The following is a 23219-nucleotide window of genomic DNA, read 5'->3' as shown; positions in this document are numbered from 1 at the left end:
ACCCCAAGAACACCATTCCAACCGTGAAGCATGGAGGTGGAAACATCATTCTTTGGGGATGCTTTTCTGCAAAGGGGACAGGACAACTGCACCGTATTGAGGGGAGGGTGGATGGGGCCATGTATCGCAAGATCTTGGCCAACAACCTCCTTCCCTCAGTAAGAGCATTGAAGATGGGTCGTGGCTGGGTCTTCCAGCATGACAACAACCCGAAACACACAGCCAGGGCAACTAAGGAGTGGCTCCGTAAGAAGCATCTCAAGGTCCTGGAGTGGCCTAGACAGTCTCCAGACCTGAACCCAATAGAAAATCTTTGGAGGGAGCTGAAAGTCCGTATTGCCCAGCGACAGCCCCGAAACCTGAAGGATCTGGAGAAGGTCTGTATGGAGGAGTGGGCAAAAATCCCTGCTGCAGTGTGTGCAAACCTGGTCAAGACCTACAGGAAACGTATGATCTCTGTAATTGCAAACAAAGGTTTCTGTACCAAATATTAAGTTCTGCTTTTCTGATGTATCAAATACTTATGTCATGCAATAAAATGCAAATTAATTACTTAAAAATCATACAATGTGATTTTCTGGATTTTTGTTTTAGATTCCGTCTCTCACAGTTGAAGTGTACCTATGATAAAAATTACAGACCTCTACATGCTTTGTAAGTAGGAAAACCTGCAAAATTGGCAGTGTATCAGATACTTGTTCTCCCCACTGTACATACCCTAATCAGAAGCCATTAATTACAGGCATTGAGCTAAAGGCTAATCCTGCCGCTTTCAAGTAGGGGGCACTAATCCAGACGCTTATTAGAAATACCGCTATGCCCTCCAACAAACCATCAAACAGGCAAAGCATCAACACAAGATTAAGATCGAATCCTACTACACCGGCTCTGACACTCGTCGGATGATGGCAGGACTTGCAAACTATCACGGATTACAAAGGGAAACCCAGCCGTGAGCTGCCCTGTGACGCGAGCCTACCAGACTAGTTAAATGCCTTCTATGTTCGCTCTGAGGCAAGCAACACTGAACCATGCATGAGAGCACCAGCTTGTCCGGACGACTGTGTGATCACGATCTCCGTAGCCGATGTGAGTAAGACAGTAAAACAGTTTAACATTCACAAGGCCGCATGGCCAGACAGATTACCACGATACGTACTCAGAGCATGCGCTGATCAACTGGAAAGTGTCTTCACTTACATTTTCAACCTCTCCCTGACCCAGTCTGTAATACCTACATGTTTCAAGCAGACCACCACAGTCCCTGTGCCCAAGAACACCAAGGTAACCTGTCTAAATCACTATCGCCCCGTAGCTTTTACATCTGTAGCCATGAAATACTTTGAAAGGCTAGTCATGGCCCACATCAACACCATCATCCCAGACACGCTGGACCCACTCCAATTCGCACACTGCCCCAACAGATCCACACCGCCCTTTCCCACCTGGAAAAGAGGAAGACCTATGTGAGAATTCTATTCATTGACTACAGCTCAGCGTTCAACACCATAGTACCCTCCAAGCTCATCACTAAGCTAAGGACCCTGGGACTGAACACCTCCATATGGAACTGGATCCTGGACTTCCTGACGGGCCACCCCAGGTGGTGAGGGTAGGCATCAACACATCCGCCACGCTGACCCTTAACACGGGGGCCCCCTCAGGGGTGTGTGTTTAGTCCCCTACTGTATTCCCTGTTCACCCATGACTGCCTGGCCGCACATGACTCCAACACCAAGTTTGCATTCCTGAATCCTTGTATTCCGAACGAAACAAACAATATCGGTGAATCAGCGCTCTGTTGGACTGGCCTGGTTACCCACTTCCACTGTGTATGTAGGGTGAAGTTGCCCCAAGACACTGATCTTGAGTCAGTTTTGTATTTTCCCCAGTTATGGTTAAGGTTAGGATTAGGGGAGGGGAAGCTGATCATAGATCCTAGACCAGTCCAACCCCAGAGCGTATCCCACAGCCACATCTGTAGAATTCAGAGGGCTCTGGCTGCCAATACTGTGCCATGGTGCCAACTCTGGCCTAGATGGTTACACATTACTTCACAATACCACTTTGAACACCACTCCAATCAGAGTAAACAACGGTGGTGAAAAAAATCTTCATGACAACACTCGTTGAATCTTGAAGTTCTTATTGAATCTTCTGTGCTCAGATCATCAATATCATCAGGGCTTGCATGCCGAATCTGCCTGAGCAGATGGAGTCAAAAGATTAAACCTCTGCCTTTCCTGAAATCCCAAAATCTAAGATCTTGGATATCCACAGTCGGAACTCATTATCTTTGCAAGGAGACACCAGCTAACTTGTTGACACTTGTTTATTTTCAGGTGTCTGAAAAAGAGTGTATCCCATGAGAGTTGTAAGGCGGCTTTTTAGCATCTGAATCAATATTTCTCAGTTTGGGCTGAGAATGACATGCCTTTTGATAACAAAGAGTCTGTAGTCAAGAAGGTACCATTTAGCTCGCTCTCTCCCTCCTCTTTCTTTCTCTGTCTGCCCTTTTTTAACATTGCTCTCTCTCTTTTTCAATTTTGCTTTCTCTCCCTTTCTCTGTGCTTCTTTTCACCGTTGCAAACGCCACATGTCAGCTGAACTGTAATAGCACACAGCAGCCAGTAGGGCTCCAGTAATGCATGCATCTGCTAAAATTTTTAATTAAAATACAAAAATTGTCAGGCCTGACGACAACTTGCACAGATCTCATGCATCGGGGAATGGCTGTTTAATGTAAACAGTTGGTAGTCAAGGCACAGCGAGCCATAATGCATTTCTGCCACGCAGCCATGAGAGCTGCTGAAAGTGTAATCTGAAAAATATATTGGTCATCACTTAGCCCCTATCTCCTGGGATTAGGTAGGAGGGGAGGAGGTAGAGAATTTACAAGGGGAACATAAACACACATGACACCTTATGCATGGCTGTTTTGTTGAAAAAGAGGACAAGTAGGCCTTGACACCTGACCTTTCTGTGGAAGTGTGGGGGCTGCGCACGTACATGCACAAGTATGGAAGCAACACACACACACACAGACAACAACACACAAACACCTTTTGGAAGGAACTCCAGCCCTAGCTTGCCCTTGATGGAATGTGATGTTAGAAAAAGAACAGAAATGAGCCAAATCACCAACTGGGCTGGATTACCACAATTATCATTTTACAAATATTTCAACTAGAAGAACTGTTGTCATATGGACAAACAAACACAAATCATCAACTAATTGGGGCATGTGTGATTTGCAAATTGCAACAGCAGCTACCAACTCATGATGAACATCCATTGAACAGATTATGAATAATTGGCGCATCCCTCTTTGAGGTCATTGCCAATGGCAACGTAATGCTTCCAGGTGAGATCTAACGCTTCCCTCACACAACAACCACCCAATCCACTATGAACATCCTTATCCATCTTTACAAGAAAGGGTCTGTATTTTGCCAATACATTTGAGAAACTTAAGATGATTTATATTTATGTGAGAACGCTTTACTTCTTCGCTCCTATACTGCAAACCCCATTTGCTGTGCCTGGAATAGGCCTAGTACAGGACTGAGAAAGGGGGTGATGTAATGATCCTGCAGGTCCTTCTGATTGGCTACCGCGTTTAAATGCACAGCCCTGGCAGTATCAGTGCACTCGCAGCCTCTCGCTTGAGCAACAACAGCTTGGCTTGCTGAGACTCAGCGAGAAAAAAAACACTCGAACACCCCTCTCTTTGCTCCTCTCCAAGCGAAACACTGTCAAATAAACACAAAGTCAGCCTGGACAGGACAGCTGCAATGAACATAGGCCTATGCCACACAGAGGCTGCCAGTACTGCTCTGGGACACAGTAGGGATTGTCCTAAAGGTTTGAGGGGTGCTGTTGTTGCTGTGCGCAGTGAGTCAGTGCACAGTGGAACAAAGACAAGCGAGAGGGAGTGTGAGAGGGACTGCTGTGGCCTACATTGAGAAGAAAATCTGACGGGAACCGATCATCAAAGTATTTTCAGATGTGAGAGAGTCACTTTAGACAAACAAGCTAGGTTTGGGCTGTGGGAACCAGGGGAATAGTCTAGTGATTGTGAGGAGATTTTCATGATTGGAGGGTTGGCTTTTGATTCTGCAATCTACTCTTTTGAATGGGATTTGCCTATACATAACTATAGACTATACACTGAGTATACAAAACATTAGAACACCTACTCTTTCCATGACATAGACTGACCAGGGGAATCCAGGTGAAAGCTATGATCCCTTATTGATGTCACTTGTTAAATCCACTTCAATCAGTGTAGATGAAGGGGAAGAGACAGGTTAAAGAAGAATTGTTAAGCCTTGAGACATGTATTGTGTATGTGTGTCATTCAGAGGGTGAATAGACAAGACAAAAGATTGAAGTGCCTTTGAACAGGCTATGGTAGTAGGTGCCAGGCGCACCGGTTTATGTCAAGAACTGCAACGCTACTGGCTTTTTCACACTCAACAGTTTCCCGTGCGTATCAAGAATGATCCACCACCCAATGGACATCCAGCCAACTTGACAACTGTGGGAAGCATTGGGGTCAACATGGGCCAGTATCCCTGTGGAACGCTTTCGACACCCTGTAGAGTCCATGCCCCAAATTTATTGAGGCTGTTCTGAGGGCAAAAGGGGGGGTGCAACTCAATATTAGGATTGTGTTCTTAATGTTTTGTACACTCAGTGCACATTACATGATTTTAGCTTCTCTACACTGGCTACCAGTCACTTTTATTATAGGTTAGTTTTGAGAGTGCAAGACCATGTCCATGCCGGAATACCCATACATGCGTCCTAAATAGTAGGCCGTTTGAGTATGAGAAAAAATTTAGTTTATTAGTCTGCGACATGTCGAAAATCGAGTGTACTTTAAACGCCCGGCTGTCATACTAATTTCAGCTTTGACAACAGCTGGTCAATTAGATATGGGGATGCGCTACCGAAATCTATGAATAGCGGGAAACAACGCAATCACGCATAAAGCATTCTCAGTATGGGTAAATAGAATGTTTAATAGTATGCGACATTTAGAAAATTTAGTACGGTTTTAATGCCAGGATGTTATACTTATTTCGGCTCTTCATCTAGTAGAATTCGATGCACACTTTTCCACAATGCATTGGAAGAGGTGAGCTGTGAGTGATAGGCCCTAGTTCTCTTCAAGTAGCCAACAACAAAACTAAGCTACTTAATTGGGAAGATGCTCGAAGCTTCTGCGATGGTGTTCTAATGTAGGCTAAGTCGTTTTTGTTCTCCTTAAAATGATCCCAAGTACATCTTTGAGAACAGAAGAAAAAAAAATCTAAATTTTTTACCCAAAGTGGATTTCTGTTCTCACTGAAAAGTGTTTATTGTTCTCTTGGCCTTCGTCAGAGCTTTTAAACTAAATACTAAACCACCTTTTGATTTCTGAATGTGTCGACACCGGGGACTCGGGATGTGGCTGGGTTATTGATGTCATGTTAATCAGGCCTTTTAATTTGAACATATGGATTGTTTTAGTTGTGTAGGCTAGCTACATAATTATTTAACTTATGGATCAAGCCTTAGCAGTCATTCTGATTTCGTTCCCAATGATCAGTGCTTTAGTTAATTATGTTGCTGTCCAGCGGTTCTGTCCACGTTTTTCTGTGCAATAGCCTTTTGATTTGAACATTTGAAAAGTTTTCGTGTGTACTAGGCAATTTTATTTCATTTATATACAGTACCAGTCAAAGGTTTGGACACACCTACTCATTCCAGGGGTTCTTTATTTTGACTATTTTCTATAGTAGAATAATAGTGAAGACTTCAAAACTATGAAATAACACATATGGAATCATGTAGTAACCAAAAAAGTATTAAACAAATCAAAATATATTTTATATTTGAGATTCTTCAAAGAAGCCACCCTTTGCCTTGATGACAGCTTTGCACATTCTTGGTATTCTCTCAACCAGCTTCATGAGGAATGCTTTTCCAACAGTCTTGAAGGAGTTCCCACATATGCTGAGCATTTGTTGGCTGCTTTTCCTTCACTCTGAGGTCGGGTGATTGTGGATGCCAGGTCATCTGATGCAGCACTCCGTGGCATACATTTTACTAAACAGTACCTTCTAAATAGTATGCGATGATGAGTAAATAGTATGTAGTTTAAGTATGTAGTATGCAACAACAACAAAATCAGCTAACTTTTTTCATTTAGGTTTTTTAGCCCATAGATATTGTTGTAATTTCTTTAGTCACTCAAATATCACATTAATACACATTAGACATCGCAAAATGTATAGAATCACAAGAAAATTAGCTTTAAAACTGCTACATTTTCTTTGCACCCCATGACAAAATGTGTAGCATTTCTGGAAATAAGCTTTAAACCTGCAAAATTATCTCCGCCAACAAGAGGGGTGTGAACAGTTCTTGTGCCCATAGAAATAGACGTGGCGTGCATGTGCGCGCGCGAAGGGGGGCCCCCGAGGGAAAACTCCTGGGCTAGCCTACTTGGTCTAGATTAGAAATCTGATGACCTCATTTGAATAAAGCAAACATCTACCAGACTAACACACACTTTTCACTTAAGACTCACATGATGTTGTGAAATCTCTGTCAATTATGACAGGGGGCCATACTATGTGTGCAATCTGGTGTGTTAATCACAAAAGGCACAATTCCTTCCAAATCTGCCTCCTAGCTGCCCCACTATATAAAATGTGTTTCTGATTCTGGCAAGAGTCCCAGAGAAGGTGAAGAAGTGTGAGGCATTAATGGACCGAATGGAGTCCCAGGAGGACTGATCAGGTTGTGAGAGGCTGAGAGGGGCTGAGAGCACAGTGGGTCTTGGGGGTACTAGTGAATGTCACCCCCAGCTGTGAGCTTCTGTTCTTGTCCCAGAAACATATGATATGACTGTCTCAAGAGATGATCAGATACTGGGCATTTGCTGTTGTGAACAACAGCACTGACTGACTGAGTAGGCTGCAAGATGTTGTTGTTCACTTTTGCAGAAATATAAGAAAACAGCCAGGACGGGATTCATGATAAAGTGACATTGGCAGGACAATAGAAGGAGTTGTTTGTCAAAGCTATTAATCTGAGCATTGTAGATCACTGAATCAATATAATGTTAGGTCTTGTAAGTGTTTTTAAGGCACAACAAGACATGTCTGCACCATCCAAGGCTAAGGGATGAATTGCCATTATATGCATACTGTCTACTACAGACAATCTTCACTCATAAATAACCATGAAACTACATGTACAAAAAAAAAGTATAATCATGTTTAGGTGATAGGCCTATAATAAAGATGAATTTTGACCGACGTGTCATTGTGTGGCAGGCAACATGGAAAATCATGACTTTGCAACATCTGAAACCACTTGTATCAATATAGAACATGCACTTACCTGTGCAAAATAAAGATTGAGCAGACACAGAGTGAAAAATTGGAGGCATACTGGAAAACAGTACAAAAGCCAGTAAGGCAAAGGCTGCAACTGGTTCGCTTGGACAACGTTCTTAAAGTAGAATGAAAATAATGTCGTCCTTAGCGCTGACCACAGCAAACAGAGAAAATGAAAGACGCTCTGGTAGCTGAAGCGCTTGTGTCCATAGTGCAAAATGAGCCAAAGTTGCAAGTAAACAAACACAAAAAGCAGCGAATATAGGATGGTATACACAATGGTGAGTCCAAGCTCCACAGACGGAAGAACCGCAACTCGAATCGGTTCATCACTTGAGTCCGTTACAGACGTGAAAACACTAAGGCTGACCTGGTTTTCTGTCAACAACATAGCGAACGGATAAATCTAACATCGACGACTTAAATAAGCATATCTAATGTTTTATTCTAAAAGAATAAAAGGGTCCAACTTTTGATGTTTAAAAAAAATACATTTAGATAAACGTCCACTTAAAAACAATAGCTCGAGCGCATAAAAACAACTACCCTAACTATATCTACCTACATAAAACCGTTGGTTAGTGCCAGCATGGGTGACTTTCCAACATGGATGACTTTACAGCTAGGTATAAAACAGACAAACAAGAAAACACTCCAGAGGATCGCCCCCATCTCTGCAAAACAGCTCCTCTGTGCACAAAAAATAAAACTCTGGGAAAAAAGGGGGCGTGATGCAGGGAGCGCGCAGCTGAGTGAAGCGGTTGTCACTAGTTACCACAGCCACAAAGTCACAATTGGCTATATAGTAAATATTCATGAAAACAAAAATGAGCTTTTTGGTCTTGATTTGAGGTTAGGGTTAGGCATAGTGTTTAGTGTGGTTAAGGTTAGGTTTAAGGTTAGGGTTAGGTTTAAAATAACATTTTAGGAAGATAAATTGTACAAATGGGCGGGGTTTATGACTTGGTGGCTGTGGTAACTAGTGACGACGGAGTGACGCGGCAGTTTAGGGGCGGCCTCCTGACCAATAAGATGCAACTATGCACTGGCTCTCTTCCAACGCCATCTTGGCTCCGTTTTGATCACATTCTGCAGTTGAAATGCCTCGATGCAGAACCACAATGGTGTCCAATTTCTGCCGACGTTCCCTTCTAGAAGTCTCCCTCCACCCACTACTTCATCATTGGTCAGCGTGGTGCCCAACCTCCAGAATCTTTATTTTTAATTGGTATGCAATGATGTCAGTTCTAAAGGTACAGCCCTCTTATTTTTCGATTGGCTGTAAACAGCTTTTAAAAAATCCATCACTCTGATCGGATAGTTAATTGGGACACAGGAAGATAAACAGCAAAAAAATTATAATGCATCTCTCTCATGTGGGTAGTTTATCTACATAATTTCACCAAAAGCAAGTAAAAAAATACAGCTCGTTACCAGGTTGTGTAAGTTGTTGAAAAGCTAGTTATATAAAAAAAAATCAGCAATTTACTAGAGTGCCAATATCACGGCATTGAATTTAAATGCCCCTTGCCTGGCTAGCTAACTAACTAGCAATGTTAACAATAACAAATTACTTTGAATTCTTCTAAAGTATTCAAGTTATCTCTACTAGATTGTGTCAGTTGTTTGAGCTACATGCTCGAGCCTTCATCCCCGGGACCATGGCTGTGTTTCAAACACTTAAAAGACACACCCTCCTCCACTTACCCTCGCCTTATGCCCTTGGGGGAATCCCCGCGGCCATCTTTGCCGTCGGTCAAAACAATTAGCCAAGCAAGGGAAGTTGGCAACGTAAACCCCTCAGCCCTCGTTTGTGATCGAGTGTACAATTCTGTTCACTCCGGGGCCTGAAACACCCCATAATTCAATTCGCGATTATTGTACATCCGCTAAGAAAGGTCTGCCAAAACTTAAAACCAACATCAATATGGAGACGTCAACATACAAGTGTAAGTAAAAATGAATGTAAATCATTTAGAAATTGTGCTGCTAATGCACATGATGGCACAAACACGTATCGTAAAAGTAATGTTGTTTTCGTTTGGTTCGCTCTCGGAAACGTTAGCTAGCGCATACAACTTTCCCTGACATCACACTTATACATTGTAATTTTCGATTGACCTGATATTGTCAGATGGCTAGTATTCGATGTATGCGGATGCGTTGTCTTCTAGCCAAGATATGAAATGCAATCATAACTGACTGTAGCACATATAAAGTACACACAACAGCTACCGGTGGTTCCATGATGACTGAAAACACAACCTTGGGATGAACGAGTGACACATTTCCAGGCAAGGGCTGTCCATTTAAAATTAATTAATTCTTTCCTCGCCCCTTGCTCTGCAAGTGTCAATTCATCATACGTTATCAGAAGTGTCCACTTAATTTGAGGGCTGAGGGGAGAGGGTGTATCTTTTACGTGTTTGGAATGCAGCCGATGTTCCCTCAGTTCCCTGGGCCTTATGTTCCCTGGGCCTTACGTTTCCTCAGCCCTATGTTTCCTCAGCCCTATGTTTCCTCAGCCCTATGTTTCCTCAGCCCTATGTTCCCTCAGCCCTATGTTGCCTGGGCCCTATGTTCCCTCAGCCCTATGTTCCCTTAGCCCTATGGGGGTTATTTCTGTAACATGTTTTTGAAATAAGTATTTCAAATACTTTAGAGTATTTTGTAATTTGTATTTCACTGGCCTGAACTACAATGCAATGTAGTTTGTAATAAGTTACACAATTTCAAAATACTTGTCAATACCATTTTTTATAGCAGCTCACAATTTTGTGGCCGCCTAACAGGGTTGGGTAGGTTACTTTCTAAATATAATCCATTACAGTTACCTGTAATCAGTAACGTAACTTTTGGATTACCCAAACTCAGTAACGTAATCTGATTACTTTCAGTTACTTTTAGATGATTTAACCCTTAAGAGGTATTAAAAGAAGACAGGATAAATAGAGTTTACATAGCTGGCCATAAATGGATGTTGCATTTTACTTTATGGGTTATAGGCTTCTTCATACCCATACCTTTTCCTTTAATACAGATAATAATACTATTAGGCTATATCTTTACATTAAAAACCAAAGTATGTCAGATTTCCAGCCATTCCAATTAATTTAAAATCCCTTGATCTTCAAGAATAGGACTTGAAAATATATTAATAAATAAAATAATTAGGTGGGTGCTTATATTTGTCTTACTATGTACAAGTGTGTATTAATTGAGACACCCTTGGAGAGTGGGATCACGACCATGGTCTGCCATTATCAATGGCAACCCTGGAGATATTAAGTGCCTTGCTCAAGGACACATTGTTATCCTTGGGTATTCAAACTAGCGACCTTTTGGTTACTGGCCCAACGCTCTAACTGCTAGGCTACCTGCCGCTACCTGGAAGTATAGATTAGCCAAATTGTTTTACCTGAGCATAACCCCAAAACTAAGGACTTATTAGCCTACTATATTGTTTATGATTGTGTTGTCATGGAGGACTGATTGAGCTGATTGTGTTGAGTTGAAAAATAAATGCTGCTCTCATGGAATGGCTTTGAGCACTACCGAAAAGTGTTATTTTGATGTGAAAAAATAAATGCCATATACTGAATTTGCTATAGGCCTACTATTGTTTACATTTTTGTTGATGACACTTTCGATATATCGGTAATTTGCAGCTGTTTAAGTCTATACAAGTTTGAGAATGTGTCCATTTGGCCTATGAACAAATTGTTTAAATCAGCACGAATTAGATTGAGCAACAAAAGCCACACTTGTGGTCTTCTTAAATTAAACTCGTTTTTGACAGTATGTGGAGCACAAAACCACAGAGGAGTTTAGAAGGGAGGAACTCCCTCAAACTTTTATTCCTGGGATCCGCACTTATGCAGCTGTTGCAAGAGTGCATTTTTCACTGTCTTGTCCACTGGTGGCAAAAACAATGATTGATAGGCAACTTAAACTTATTCAATTAAACCATTATTGGGTTAAAATAGACATAGGCCTATACATTTGTGAACAGCCATCCATAACATCCACAAACCTTAAAGCCAAATGAGAGAGCAGCAGTGTGAATCACATCATTGCGCTATGTAGATATCCATAATAGGTTAAAGAATTATCGGCTACACCACTGCTGTCATTCTTACCTCCAAATGTTTATTCAAGTTGAATGTATAATCTTTGGATGCCGACAGCAGTTGCATCTTTGGAAGACATAGCTTGGACTGTAGCCTACAAAAGCCTATTCCTGCTCTTTTCCCGCGATCCATCAAACCCATTTTGTGTGTCATCATACTGGTCTCTGACTAGTGGTCAGACTCGCTCAGGCAGAACAAACTTAAACATGGCCTTTTTTCAATGATGATTTGAATGTGGTTGAGAAAACCTCCTTTCTGAAATTAAAAGTAATCCTATAATTCATTATCTAGTTTTTCAAAAGTATCTGTAATCCGATTACAATATTTTTGCTGGTAACAATGGATTATAGTTCGTATTTTTGTAATCTGTTACATGTAGCGGATTACGTTTAATCCGTTACTCCCCAACCCTGCACCCCTATTTACTGCATTGGTATCAGAAGTGTGATGGCACTATGGTGTGATAAAAGCGTCTGCTAAATGAACAATGTTATGTGAAAATGAACATTTGCAAAGCACACTGGGCATTATTATAATGATCTTCGTCCCAAACAAGACCAAATTTGATTACAATACAAATGATTTGGACAGTAAGCATTTGTGCCAATTTTGATTGAAACTGGTTCGGTGGGTACTGAGGGAACATAGGGCTCAGGGAACATACAGTGCCTTGCAAAAGTATTCATCCCACTTGGCGTTTTTCCTATTTTGTTGCATTACAAACTGTAATTTATATGGATTTTTATTTGGATTTCATGTAATGGACATACACAAAATAGTCCAAATTGGTGAAGTGAAATTAAAAAAATAACTTGTTTCAAAAAATTCGAAAAAATAAATAATGGAAAAGTGGTGCAACTAAATAAGATCTGGTGCAACCAATTACCTTCAGAAGTAACATAATTAGTTAAATAAAGTCCACCTGTGTGCAATCTAAGTGTCATTTGATCTCAGTATATATACACCTGTTCTGAAAGGCCCCAGTCTGCAACACCACTAAGCAAGGGGTACCACCAAGCAAGCGGCACCATGAAGAGCAAGGAGCTCTCCAAACAGGTCAGGGACAATGCTGTGGAGAAGTACAGATCAGGGTTGGGTTATAAAAAAATATCCAAAACTTTGAACATCCCACAGAACACCATTAAATCCATTATTAAAAAATGTAAAGAATATGGCACCACAACAAACCTGCCAAGAGAGGCCTGCCCACCAAAACTCATGGCACAGGCAAGGAGGATATTAATCAGAGAGGCAACAAAGAGGCCAAAGATAACCCTGAAGGAGCTGCAAAGCTCCACAGCGGAGATTGGATTATCTGTCCATAGGACCACTTTAAGCCGTACACTCCACAGAGCTGGGCTTTACGGAAGAGTGGCCAGAAAAAAGCCATTGCTTAAAGAAAAAAATTAGCAAACACGTTTGGTGTTCGCCAAAAGGCATGTGGGAGACTCCCCAAACATATGGAAGAAGGTACTCTGGTCAGATGAGACTAAAATTTAGCTTTTTGGCCATTAAGTAAAACGCTATGTCTGGCGCAAACCCAAAACTTCTCATCACCCCGAGAATACCATCCCCACAGTGAAGCATGGTGGTGGTAGCATCATGCTGTGGGGATGTTTTTCATCGGCAGGGACTGGGAAACTGGTCAGAATTGAAGGAATGATGTATGGCGCTAAATACAGGGAAATCCTTGAGGGAAACCTGTCTTCCAGAGATTTGAGACTGGGACGGAGGTTCACCTTCCAGCAGGACAATGACCCTAAGCATACTGCTAAACCAACACTCAAGTGGTTTAAGGGGAAACATTTACATTTCTTGGAATGGCCTAGTCAAAGCCCAGACCTCAATCCAATTGAGAATCTGTGGTAGGACTTAAAGACTGCTGTACACCAGCGGAACCCATCCAACTTGAAGGAGCTGGAGCAGTTTTGCCTTGAAGAATGGGCAAAAAAACTGTAGCTAGATGTGTCAAGCTTATTTAATGTTTGTTTCACCCCAAAAAATATTTTGCATGTTAAGTGGTAGGCATGTTGTGTAAATCAATTGATACAAACCCCCAAAAAATCAATTTTAATTCCAGGTTGTAAGGCAACAAAATAGGACAAATGCCAAGGAGGGTGAATACTTTCGCAAGCCACTGTAGGTTAGGCTACTATGGTGAGCAAGCGTTGCGCCTTTTCATTTTCAATACCCATTTATTTGTCTCTGCTTGCAAATCGTCCTCCTAAAAGGTAGGCTATATCCTATAGGACTATGCAAAACGTAGCAAGTGTCGCTGTCATCATTCTTGCTGCTTCCAGTTCAGTAGCCATACCTGCGAGATCAGGTGCGCATGTGGTCTCAAATAAATAGAGTAGGCTATAGCCTATGTACAGTTTACATGGGCGGAGAAGCACGGGCAGTTATCTTTCCAAGGAAATGTACTTCCTAAATAGCCTATGATTAGGCTATAGTTTACTACATTGCCTAGTAATAGGCCTAAATATTGATCACCCATATTTCTCAGTCTAAAAATCTTCTCACTCCTTAAAAGGTAGGCTATAAAAATAGCTCAAGAGAAAGTGCAAGTCTCTCCAACTCTGCTTTCTTCAAACTACATCTAGCATATTGGCTGATATAGCCCAGTAATATAATGTAAGGGCCATGTGAGAATCTCTGGTAATTTAACCTATTTCTTAAGTTATTTTTGCGCATTTGATAATGCCTATAGAGCGCAAAATTGCTGGGACCATGGCTGGCAAGGGAGCGGCATCACATTCACCTAAAATAACATTGCGGGACTGCGGTTGGGTTTGGGACCAGTTCTTGCGGTAATGGGTGGGAGTCAGACAGAAAACCAGTGGGTGGGAGCGGGATGAAGAAATCGGTCCCGCACAGACCTCCACTGTGCACCATGACAGTGAAGCCTGTAATGTTAGAGCTGTTTATTACTGTGTCAGTGTGAAAAGTAGGGAATTAGCTCAGGAAACTGAAAGATCAATAAGGTTACATTGACATACTGACTAATACAACTCACATTTCACTGAAAAAACGACAGAATATCAATCTTCAATCTTTTGGCCGATGGTTTCATCGTTTGATTCAGGTCTAGTTTGATTGAGGCAAAAATAATAGCTAATTTAAGCTAACTTTTTGCCAGCTCTCTCTAACGGTACATCAACTGGCGAAAGCTTGCCAAGTTAATTTACTTCTGAAACATGACAAAAAAAGGCTACAAAACATTTCCATACAAACAACTGCTGTTAGATAGTAATAATAGCCACCTCATATCGCTGACAGATAACTAGAGGCTAGAGCTGACCTGGCTGTGGTAGCTACTCACTAGTGTAGCTTATTCATTCACCTCAGTCGAGGGGGAATTAAACATTAGATAACGTTACATGTCAGTTACAATACTAGCTCAGCACTGCGAATAAGTTTTTTTTCTGTTAAGTTAAACAGCAGTTACCTTGCCAGCTACATCAGTCAACTAAAGAGTAGCCAGTTTCTGTTCTGCTTCCTTTTACAACTTGGTGAAAGAGCGCAACAAGTACACACTATGTTCAACTCTCCCGTGCTTGTCCAGCCAGCCTTCCAGAAACTTTGCCTTCGCACACCCTGTCAGCCCACTCTGTGGTGTCCGTGCGGTCCTAAATCCAGTCGGATAAACACTCCAAACAGCCTACCTGACCACTCGGAGGCATCCGCCTGGTCCTAAAGAACACCATTGCCACGTTTTGTATCAGATTCCAATGATAAAACTGGGGGGGACAAAAATGCTATTTCAGAATGTAGGGGGGATATGTCCCACCCGTCCCCAGTGAGAGTTGCGCCCCTGGGTTTTCCAATATCTCTTAAAGAAGGGCAGACATTGAATATCCCTTTGAGCATTGTGAGTTATGAATTACACTTTGGATGGTGTATTAATACACCCAGTCACTACAAAGACACAGGCATTCTTCCTAACCGGAGAGGAGAGGAAGGAAGTCACTGGGATTTAACCATGAGGCCAATGGTGACTTTAAAACAGTTTCAGTTTAATGGCTGTGAAAGGAGAAAACTGAGGATGGATCAACAACATTGTAGTCACTCCACATTACTAACCTTATTGACAGAGTGAAAAGAAGGAAGCCTGTACATAATAAATATATTCCAAAACATGCATGCTGTTTGCAACAAGGCACTAAATAATACAGCAAAAATGTGGCAAAGCAATTTACTTTTTGTCCTGAACACAAAGTGTTATGTTTGGGGCAAATCCAATACAACACATTACTGAGTACCACTCTCCATATTTTCAAGAATAGTGGTGGCTGCATCATGTTATGTGAATGCTTGTAATCGTTAAGGACTGGGGAGTTTTTCGGTATAAAAAAATTTACGGAATGGAGCTAAGCACAGGCAAAATCCTAGAGGAAAACCTACTTCAGTCTGCTTTCCATCAGACACTGGGAGAAGAATTCACCTTTCAGCAGGACAATAACCTAAAACACAAAGACAAATCTACACTGGAGTTGCTTACCAAGAAGACAATGGATGTTCCTGAGTGGCCGAGTTACACTTTTTACTTAAATCTACTTGAAAATATATGGCAAGACATGAAAATGGTTGAATAGCAATGATCCACAACAAATTTGACAGAGCTTGAATAATTTTGAAAATAATAATATGCAAATGTTGCACAATCCAGGTGTGGAATGCTCTTAGAGACTTACCCGGAAAGACTCACAGCTCTAATCGCTGCCAAAGGTGCTTCTACAAAGTATTGACTCTATTTCATTTTTAATACATTTGCAAAAATGTCTAAAAACATGTTTACACTTTGTCATTATGGGGTATTGTGTGTAGATGGGTGAGAAAAAAATATATTGAATCCATTTTGAAATCAGGCTGTAACAACAAAATGTGGAATAAGTCAATGGGTATGAATATTTTCTTTACCCCCTCTTACATGTGCGGTCTTTGTAAATATCTCAGAGAGCATTTTTCTTTCTCCCTACTGACCTGCACCACTGTCTCTAAGTTATTCTTATTTGCCCATATGAGGGAGCCAAACCAGGCAACTAAACTTAATGTTAAGACAGGCTCAATAACGCATATGTAAAAGGATTGTAAAACAGATTGATTAACACTCAAGGTCTTTGGTCATGGTGGCATTAGGGCTGTGGCGGTCATGCAAATAACTGCTGGTTTCCACGGTAATAGACTGTTAATTAACATAAACACGTTTAGCATCTCTGGGCTTCCACGCATAGCCTACAAACCACTTATGCGGACCTTTGGTTGTGATACAAACCTTAGGCTATGTGTTTTGATTTCTAATACATTCTAAGGCTGCATGATGCGACTCTAATTTGAAAAAAGTTGCATGAAAGGCTCTGCTCTGTTTCTTGCACAGGCTGCACACACTCATCCACAATTTGACAAACACTTTATAATAATAATAATAATTTATAATAATTCTCACCCATCAGACTATTCTCAATGTAATCTGTTCTTTACATATAGCTTACTAATAGTTATTGTTAATTTAGAATGGCCCACAAAAAAAAAATACTGTACGTCATCCATAGGATGCACGCGAACAGATTCTTCTTCTTCTTCTTCTTCTTTGGTATAATGACGTTCGCAAAAATTACAGTGCATTCGGAAAGTATTCAGACCCCTTGACTTTTTCCACATTTTGTTACCTTACAGCCTTATTCTAAAATTGATTAAATTATTTTTTCCCCTCATCAACCTACACACAATAACCCATAATGACAAAGCAAAAACAGGTTTTTAGAACATTTAGCAAAAAACAGAAATACCTTATTTACATAAGTATTCAGACCCTTTGCTATGAGACTCGAAATTGAGCTCAGGTGCATCCTGTTTCCATTGGTCATCCTTGAGCTGTTTCCACAACTTGATTGGAGTCCACTTGTGGTAAATTCAATTGATTGGACATGATTTGGAAAGGCACACACCTGTCTATATAAGATCCCACAGTTGACAGTGCATGTCAGAGCAAAAACCAAGCTATGAGGTCGAAGGAATTGTACGTAGAGCTCCAAGACATGATTGTGTCGAGGGACAGATCTGTGGAAGGGTACCAAAACATTTCTGGGTTTGGCGGATGCCAGGAGAACGCTACCTGCCCGAATGCATAATGCCAACTGTAAAGTTTGGTGGAGGAGGAATAAGGATCTGGGGCTGGTTCGGGCTAGGCCCCTTAGTTCCAGTGAAGGGAACTCTTAACAATACAGCATACAATGACATTCTAGACGCTTCTGTGCTTCCAACTTTGTGGCAACAGAGGGGGAACCAAATCCATATTAATGCCCATGCTTTTGGAATGACGAGCAGGTGTCCACATACTTCTGGTCATGTCGTGTATACAGTATATATACTAGGGAAAAAACAGGACAACGACCCTAAGCACACAGCCAAGACAACGCAGGGGTGGCTTCGGGACAAGTCTCTGAATGTCCTTGAGTGGCCCAGCCAGAGCCCAGACTTGAACCCGATTGAACATCTCTGGAGAGACCTGAAAATAGTTGTGCAGCGACGCTCACCATCCAACCTGACAGGCTTCAGAGGATCTGCAGAGAAGAATGGGAGAAAATCCCCAAATACAGGTGTGCCAAGCTTGTAGCGTCATACCCTAGAAGCCTCAAGGTTGTAATCGCTGCCAAAGGTACTTCAACAAAGTACTAAGTAAAGGGTCTGAACACTTATGTAAATGTGATATTTTTATTCTAAAATTGGCAAACATTTCTGCAAACCTGTTTTTTGCTTTGTCATTATGGGGAATTGTGTGTAGATTGATGAGGCGTGAAAAACTATTTAATCTATTTTAGAATAAGGCTGTAACCTAACAAAATGTGGGAAAAGTGAAGGGGTCTGAATATTGAACAAAAATATAAACGCAACATGCAACACTTTCAAACATTTTAATGAGTTACAATTCATAGAAGGAAATAAGTCAATTTAAATTAATTTATTAGGCCCTAATCTATGTATTTCACATGACTGGGCAGGGGCGCAGCCATGGGTTGGCCTGGGAGGGCATAGGCCCACCCACTGGGGAGCCAGGCCCAGCCAATCAGAATGAGTTTTTCCCCACAAAAGGGCTTTATTACAGACAGACATACTTCTCATTATCTTGGCAAAAGAGAAATGCTCACTAACAGGGATGTAAACAAATACAAACATTTTAGAGAAATAATATTTTTGTGTGTATGGAACTTTTATTTCAGCTCATGAAACATGGAACCAACACTTAACATGTTGTGTTTATATTTTTGTTCAGTGTATTTAATTTTTTGGATATATGGTTCTTGTCGGGCCCTAGAAATCGAGAACCTATCCCCACCCTCTCTATATGTTGTCTTGTCTGTCTTTCCCCTCCTTATTTTGTCCCATAGCAGTAGTCCTTTAGAGGGGTTGGCAGAGCAGTGCCAAGGGGGGGGGTCCCATATTGTGTGCAGCACCAGAGTGAGATTGTAATGCCTCTCACCATATTGTTTGCAGTGCCTTCCCTTAGAATAACTATCTTGTTGCAGTGTTATATCAGAATGATGCCGTGTGTTGCAGTGTCACCTACCTGATAAAATCAAATCAAATGTATTGGTCACAGACACATGGTTAGCAGATGTAATTGCGAGTGTAGCGAAATGCTTGTGCTTCTAGTTCGGACAGTGCAGCAATATCTAGCAAGTAATATCTAACAGTTCCACAACAAATACCTAATACCCACAAATCTAAGTAAAGGAATGGAATAAGAATATATAAATATATGGATGAGCAATGTCATTGTCAGAGCGGCATAGGCTAAGATGCAATAGATAGTATAGAATTCAATATATACATATGAGATGGGTAATGCAAGATATGTAAACATTATTAAAGTGGCATTATTAAAGTGAGTAGTGTTCCATTTATTAAAGTGGCCAGTGATTTTCTAGTCTGTATGTAGGCAGCAGTCTCTCTGTGCTAGTGATGGCTGTTTAACAGTCTGATGGCCTTGAGATAGAAGCTGTTTTTCAGTCTCTCGGTCCCAGCTTTGATGCACCTGTACTGACCTCGCCTTCTGGATGATAAAGGGGTGAAGAGGCAGTGGCTCGGGTGGTAGTTGTCCTTGATGATCTTTTTGGCCTTCCTGTGTCATTGGGTGTCCTGGAGGGCAGGTAGTTTGACCCCGGTGATGCGTTGTGCAGACCGCACCACCCTCTGGAGAGCCGTACCAGGCGGTGATACAGCCCGACAGGATGCTCTCAATTGTGCATCTGTAAAGGTTTGTGAGGGTATTAGGTGACAGGCCACATTTCTTCAGCCTCCTGAGGTTGAAGAGACACTGTTGTGCCTTCTTCCCCACACTGTCTGTGTGTGTGGACCATTTCACAGTTTGTCAGTGATATGTACACCGAGGAACTTACAACTTTCTACCTTCTCCACTGCTGTCCCATCGATGTGGATAGGGGGGTACTACCTCTGCTATTTCCTGAAGTCCACGATCACCTCCTTTGTTTTGTTGACGTTGAGTGAGAGGTTATTTTCCTGACACCACACTCTGAGAGCCCTCACCTCCTTCCTGTAGGCTGTCTCATCGTTGTTGGTAATCAAGCCTACTACTGTTGTGCCGTCTGCAAACTTGATGATTGAGTTGGAGGCGTGCATGACTACGCAGTCATGGGTGAACAGGGAGTACAGGAGGGGGATAAGCACATACCCTTGTGGGGCCCCAGTGTTGAGGATCAGCGAAGTGGAGATGTTGTTTCCTACCTTCACCACCTGGGGGCGGCCCGTCAGGAAGTCCAGGACCCAAAAGACCCAGGGTCTCAAGCTTAACGATGAGTTTGGAGGGTACTTTGGTGTTGAATGCTGAGCTATAGTCAATGAACAGCATTCTTACATAGGTATTCCTCTTGTCCAGATGGCATAGGGCAGTGTGATGGCGATTGCATCGTCTGTGGACCTATTGGGGCGGTAAGCAAATTGAAGTGGGTCTAGAGTGACAGGTAAGGTGGAGGCGATATGATCCTTGACTAGTCTCACAAAGCACTTCATGATGACAGAAGTGAGTGCTACGGGGCGATAGTCATTTAGTTCAGTTACCTTTACATTCTTGGGTACAGGAACAATGGTGGCCATCTTGAAGCATGTGGGGACAGCAGACTTGGATATGGAGTGATTGAATATGTCCGTAAACACACCAGCCAGCTGGTCTGCACATGCTCTGAGGATGCGGCTAGGATTGCCGTCTGGGCCGGCAGCCTTGCGAGGGATAACACGTTTAAATGTCTTACTCATGTCGGCTACGGAGAAGGAGAGCCCACAGTCCTTGGTAGCTGGCCAATTCGGTGGCACTGTGTTATCCTCAAAGCAGGCAAAGAACTTGTTAATTTGTCTGGCAGCAAGACGTTGGTGTCCACGACGTGGCTGGTTTTCCTATTGTAGTCCGTGATTGTCTGTAAACCCTGCCACATACGTCTCATGTCTGAGCCGTTGAATTCTGATGTTTTGCCTGTTTGATTGCCTTGTGGCGGGAACGACCACTCTGTTTGTATTCTGCCATATTTCCCGTCACCTTGCCATGCTCCGCATGCGGTGGTTCATGCATTCAGCGAATGCTGCCATCTATCCATGGTTTCTGGTTAGGGTAGATTTTAATATTCACAGTGGGTACAACATCTCCAATACACTTCCTTATAAACCCACTCAACTAATCAGCGTATATGTCTATATTATTTTCAGAGGCTACCCGGAACATATCCCAGTCCACGTGATCAAAACAATCTTGAAGCGTGGATTCCGATTGGTCAGACCAGCGTTGCATAGTCCTTAGCACGGGTTCTTCCTGTATGAGTTTCTGCCTATAGGAAGGGAGGAGCAAATGGAGTCGTGGTCAGATTTGCCAAAAGGAGGGAGGGGGAGGCCTTGTATGCATCGCGGAAGTGAGTGTATCAATGGTCCAGTGTTTTTTCAGGGCGAGTGCTACAGTCAATATGCTGATAGAATTTAGGTAGCCTTTTTCTCAAATTTGCTTTGTTAAAATCCCCAGCTACAAGAAATGCAGCCTCAGGATACATGGTTTCCAGTTTGCATAAAATCCAGTGAAGTTCCTTGAGGGCCGTCTTGGTATCGGCTTATCCAGAGCGACTTACAGTTAGTGCATACATTATTATTATATATATATTTTTTATATACTGGCCCCCCATGGGAATCGAACCCACAACCCTGGCGTTGCAAACGCCATGCTCTACCAACTGAGCTACCTCCCTGCCGGCCATTCCCTCCCCTACCCTGGACGACGCTGGGCCAATTGTGCGCCGCCCCATTGGTCTCCCGGTTGCGGCCGGCTACAGCAGAGCCTGGATTCGAACCAGGATCTCTAGTGGCACAGCTAGCACTGCGATGCAGTGCCTTAGACCACTGCGCCACTCGGGTGACCAATGGTAGCCTAAATCATAAAATACATTTGAACATGATGATAATCAAAGACAATCGAAATACGTTTTAAATGCATTGTATCCACAGTTGTGGTTGTATTGTATATTTAAATTGTCAAATAAAATCTATCAACAAAGGACATTTGGTAGAATGTTTCAATTTAGAATGTTTGGATGAAACAGTTTAGACACATTCTATTGAATTTTCTGGCATCAGCTACACAGGTAATTTTTTTAAATCAATCTGATTTCACATTTACTTATGATCACTTTCTTTACATTCCACCTCTCCCCAGCCTGTGCAGGCGGTCAGCCAGAGTTTCTGGGAGTGCAAGCAGTACTGGAGGTACGAGCTCAGAAACATAGCCATGATCAGCTGGCAAATTCAGCACCTGCCTGAGCTGGAGCAACTCTGCCTGGCTGACTGGCATATGGAGGTGGAGCGCAGGGTTCACTATTATAGTGTGACAGTGAGAGAGACCCAGGGCAGCCTCATCAGAGAGATCCGAGAGAGCGAGGAGTGGAGAAAGTATTGGGAGTGTGACAACTGAATGGACTGTACCCACTGAAAGTTCCGCTACCACAACAGCACGTGCCTGAGCAGGTGAAACGCTGTCTGTTCCACAAGAACATGGAGATTACGCTCAAGATTACGTTTTACAGGAGAGTGAGGAGGGAATTCTGTGAGGATGCCGCTTTACAAGTCTTTTCTGATGAAGAAACTGGAAGTCTATTCAGGGTTTTTGGAGTTGGCTGCTGAGATGGCTTTCTGTGAATCTCTGATTTATTTTGTAAAAGTAATAGTAAAATAGGATTGGTCGGTATAGTAAGTTTGATTGTAAGTTGTCTTTTTTTATAACAATACAAATGAATCATATTTTAAGTATCCAAATTGTGATGTGTCTTTTTTTAGGTGTGTGCCACAGACAAAAAAAGCAGAACAGACTGCATCTTTAAACCTCATGTAGAACAATTTAAAAGAAAGTTGCTCACATTTTACGTAAAACAGCACCACTGCGAGGTCACTCTCTGCCACTGCGCAGTGGAAGGTGTCAGCGGTGAGTTCTGAGATGGCCTCCATGTCCAGACTCTGACCCCTGTCTCTTGCCGCGTTCAAGTGCTAGTCGGAACTAGACTTGCTAACTGGTTGTAGTTATACACGTGCCGCGTTCAACCAGTTAGCACGTCTGACATTTCTGAGTTTCCTAGTTCCGACTAGCATACGGAACGCGGCATCTGTACACAGACTCTGCCAACTCGTCTCGTGACAAAGACACAATCAA

At 42.2% G+C, this 23219-nt stretch overlaps 1 protein-coding gene and 1 long non-coding RNA gene across 7 annotated transcripts in view; one reads left to right on the top strand and one right to left on the bottom strand.

The window, feature by feature from the left end:
• The window catches only part of LOC121545173 (G protein-coupled receptor 137Ba), a 68704-nt gene extending 60620 nt beyond the window's left edge, over nucleotides 1-8084 (bottom strand). For all 6 annotated transcript variants that reach the window (XR_005996206.2, XM_041855622.2, XM_041855623.2 and 3 more), the window contains exon 1: nucleotides 7399-8084. Coding sequence is in view for 5 of the 6 variants with exons in the window: in XM_041855622.2 (XP_041711556.1) it covers nucleotides 7399-7785 (387 nt within the window). In the remaining variant the exon portion in view is untranslated. The remainder of the gene's footprint in view (nucleotides 1-7398) is intronic.
• Nucleotides 8085-9108: 1024 nt separating this feature from the next.
• Nucleotides 9109-22822, top strand: LOC121544440. Its single transcript, XR_005996112.2, has 2 exons — nucleotides 9109-9343; nucleotides 22233-22822. It is a non-coding gene; the product is annotated as an uncharacterized LOC121544440 (long non-coding RNA).
• The last annotated feature ends 397 nt before the right edge of the window (nucleotides 22823-23219 follow it).

Source organism: Coregonus clupeaformis, chromosome 29 (genome assembly GCF_020615455.1).
Source record: "Coregonus clupeaformis isolate EN_2021a chromosome 29, ASM2061545v1, whole genome shotgun sequence".
NCBI lineage: Eukaryota > Metazoa > Chordata > Actinopteri > Salmoniformes > Salmonidae > Coregonus > Coregonus clupeaformis.
The sequence above is the reverse complement of the archived record's forward strand: the minus strand, read 5'-3'. Positions and strand labels throughout refer to the sequence as shown.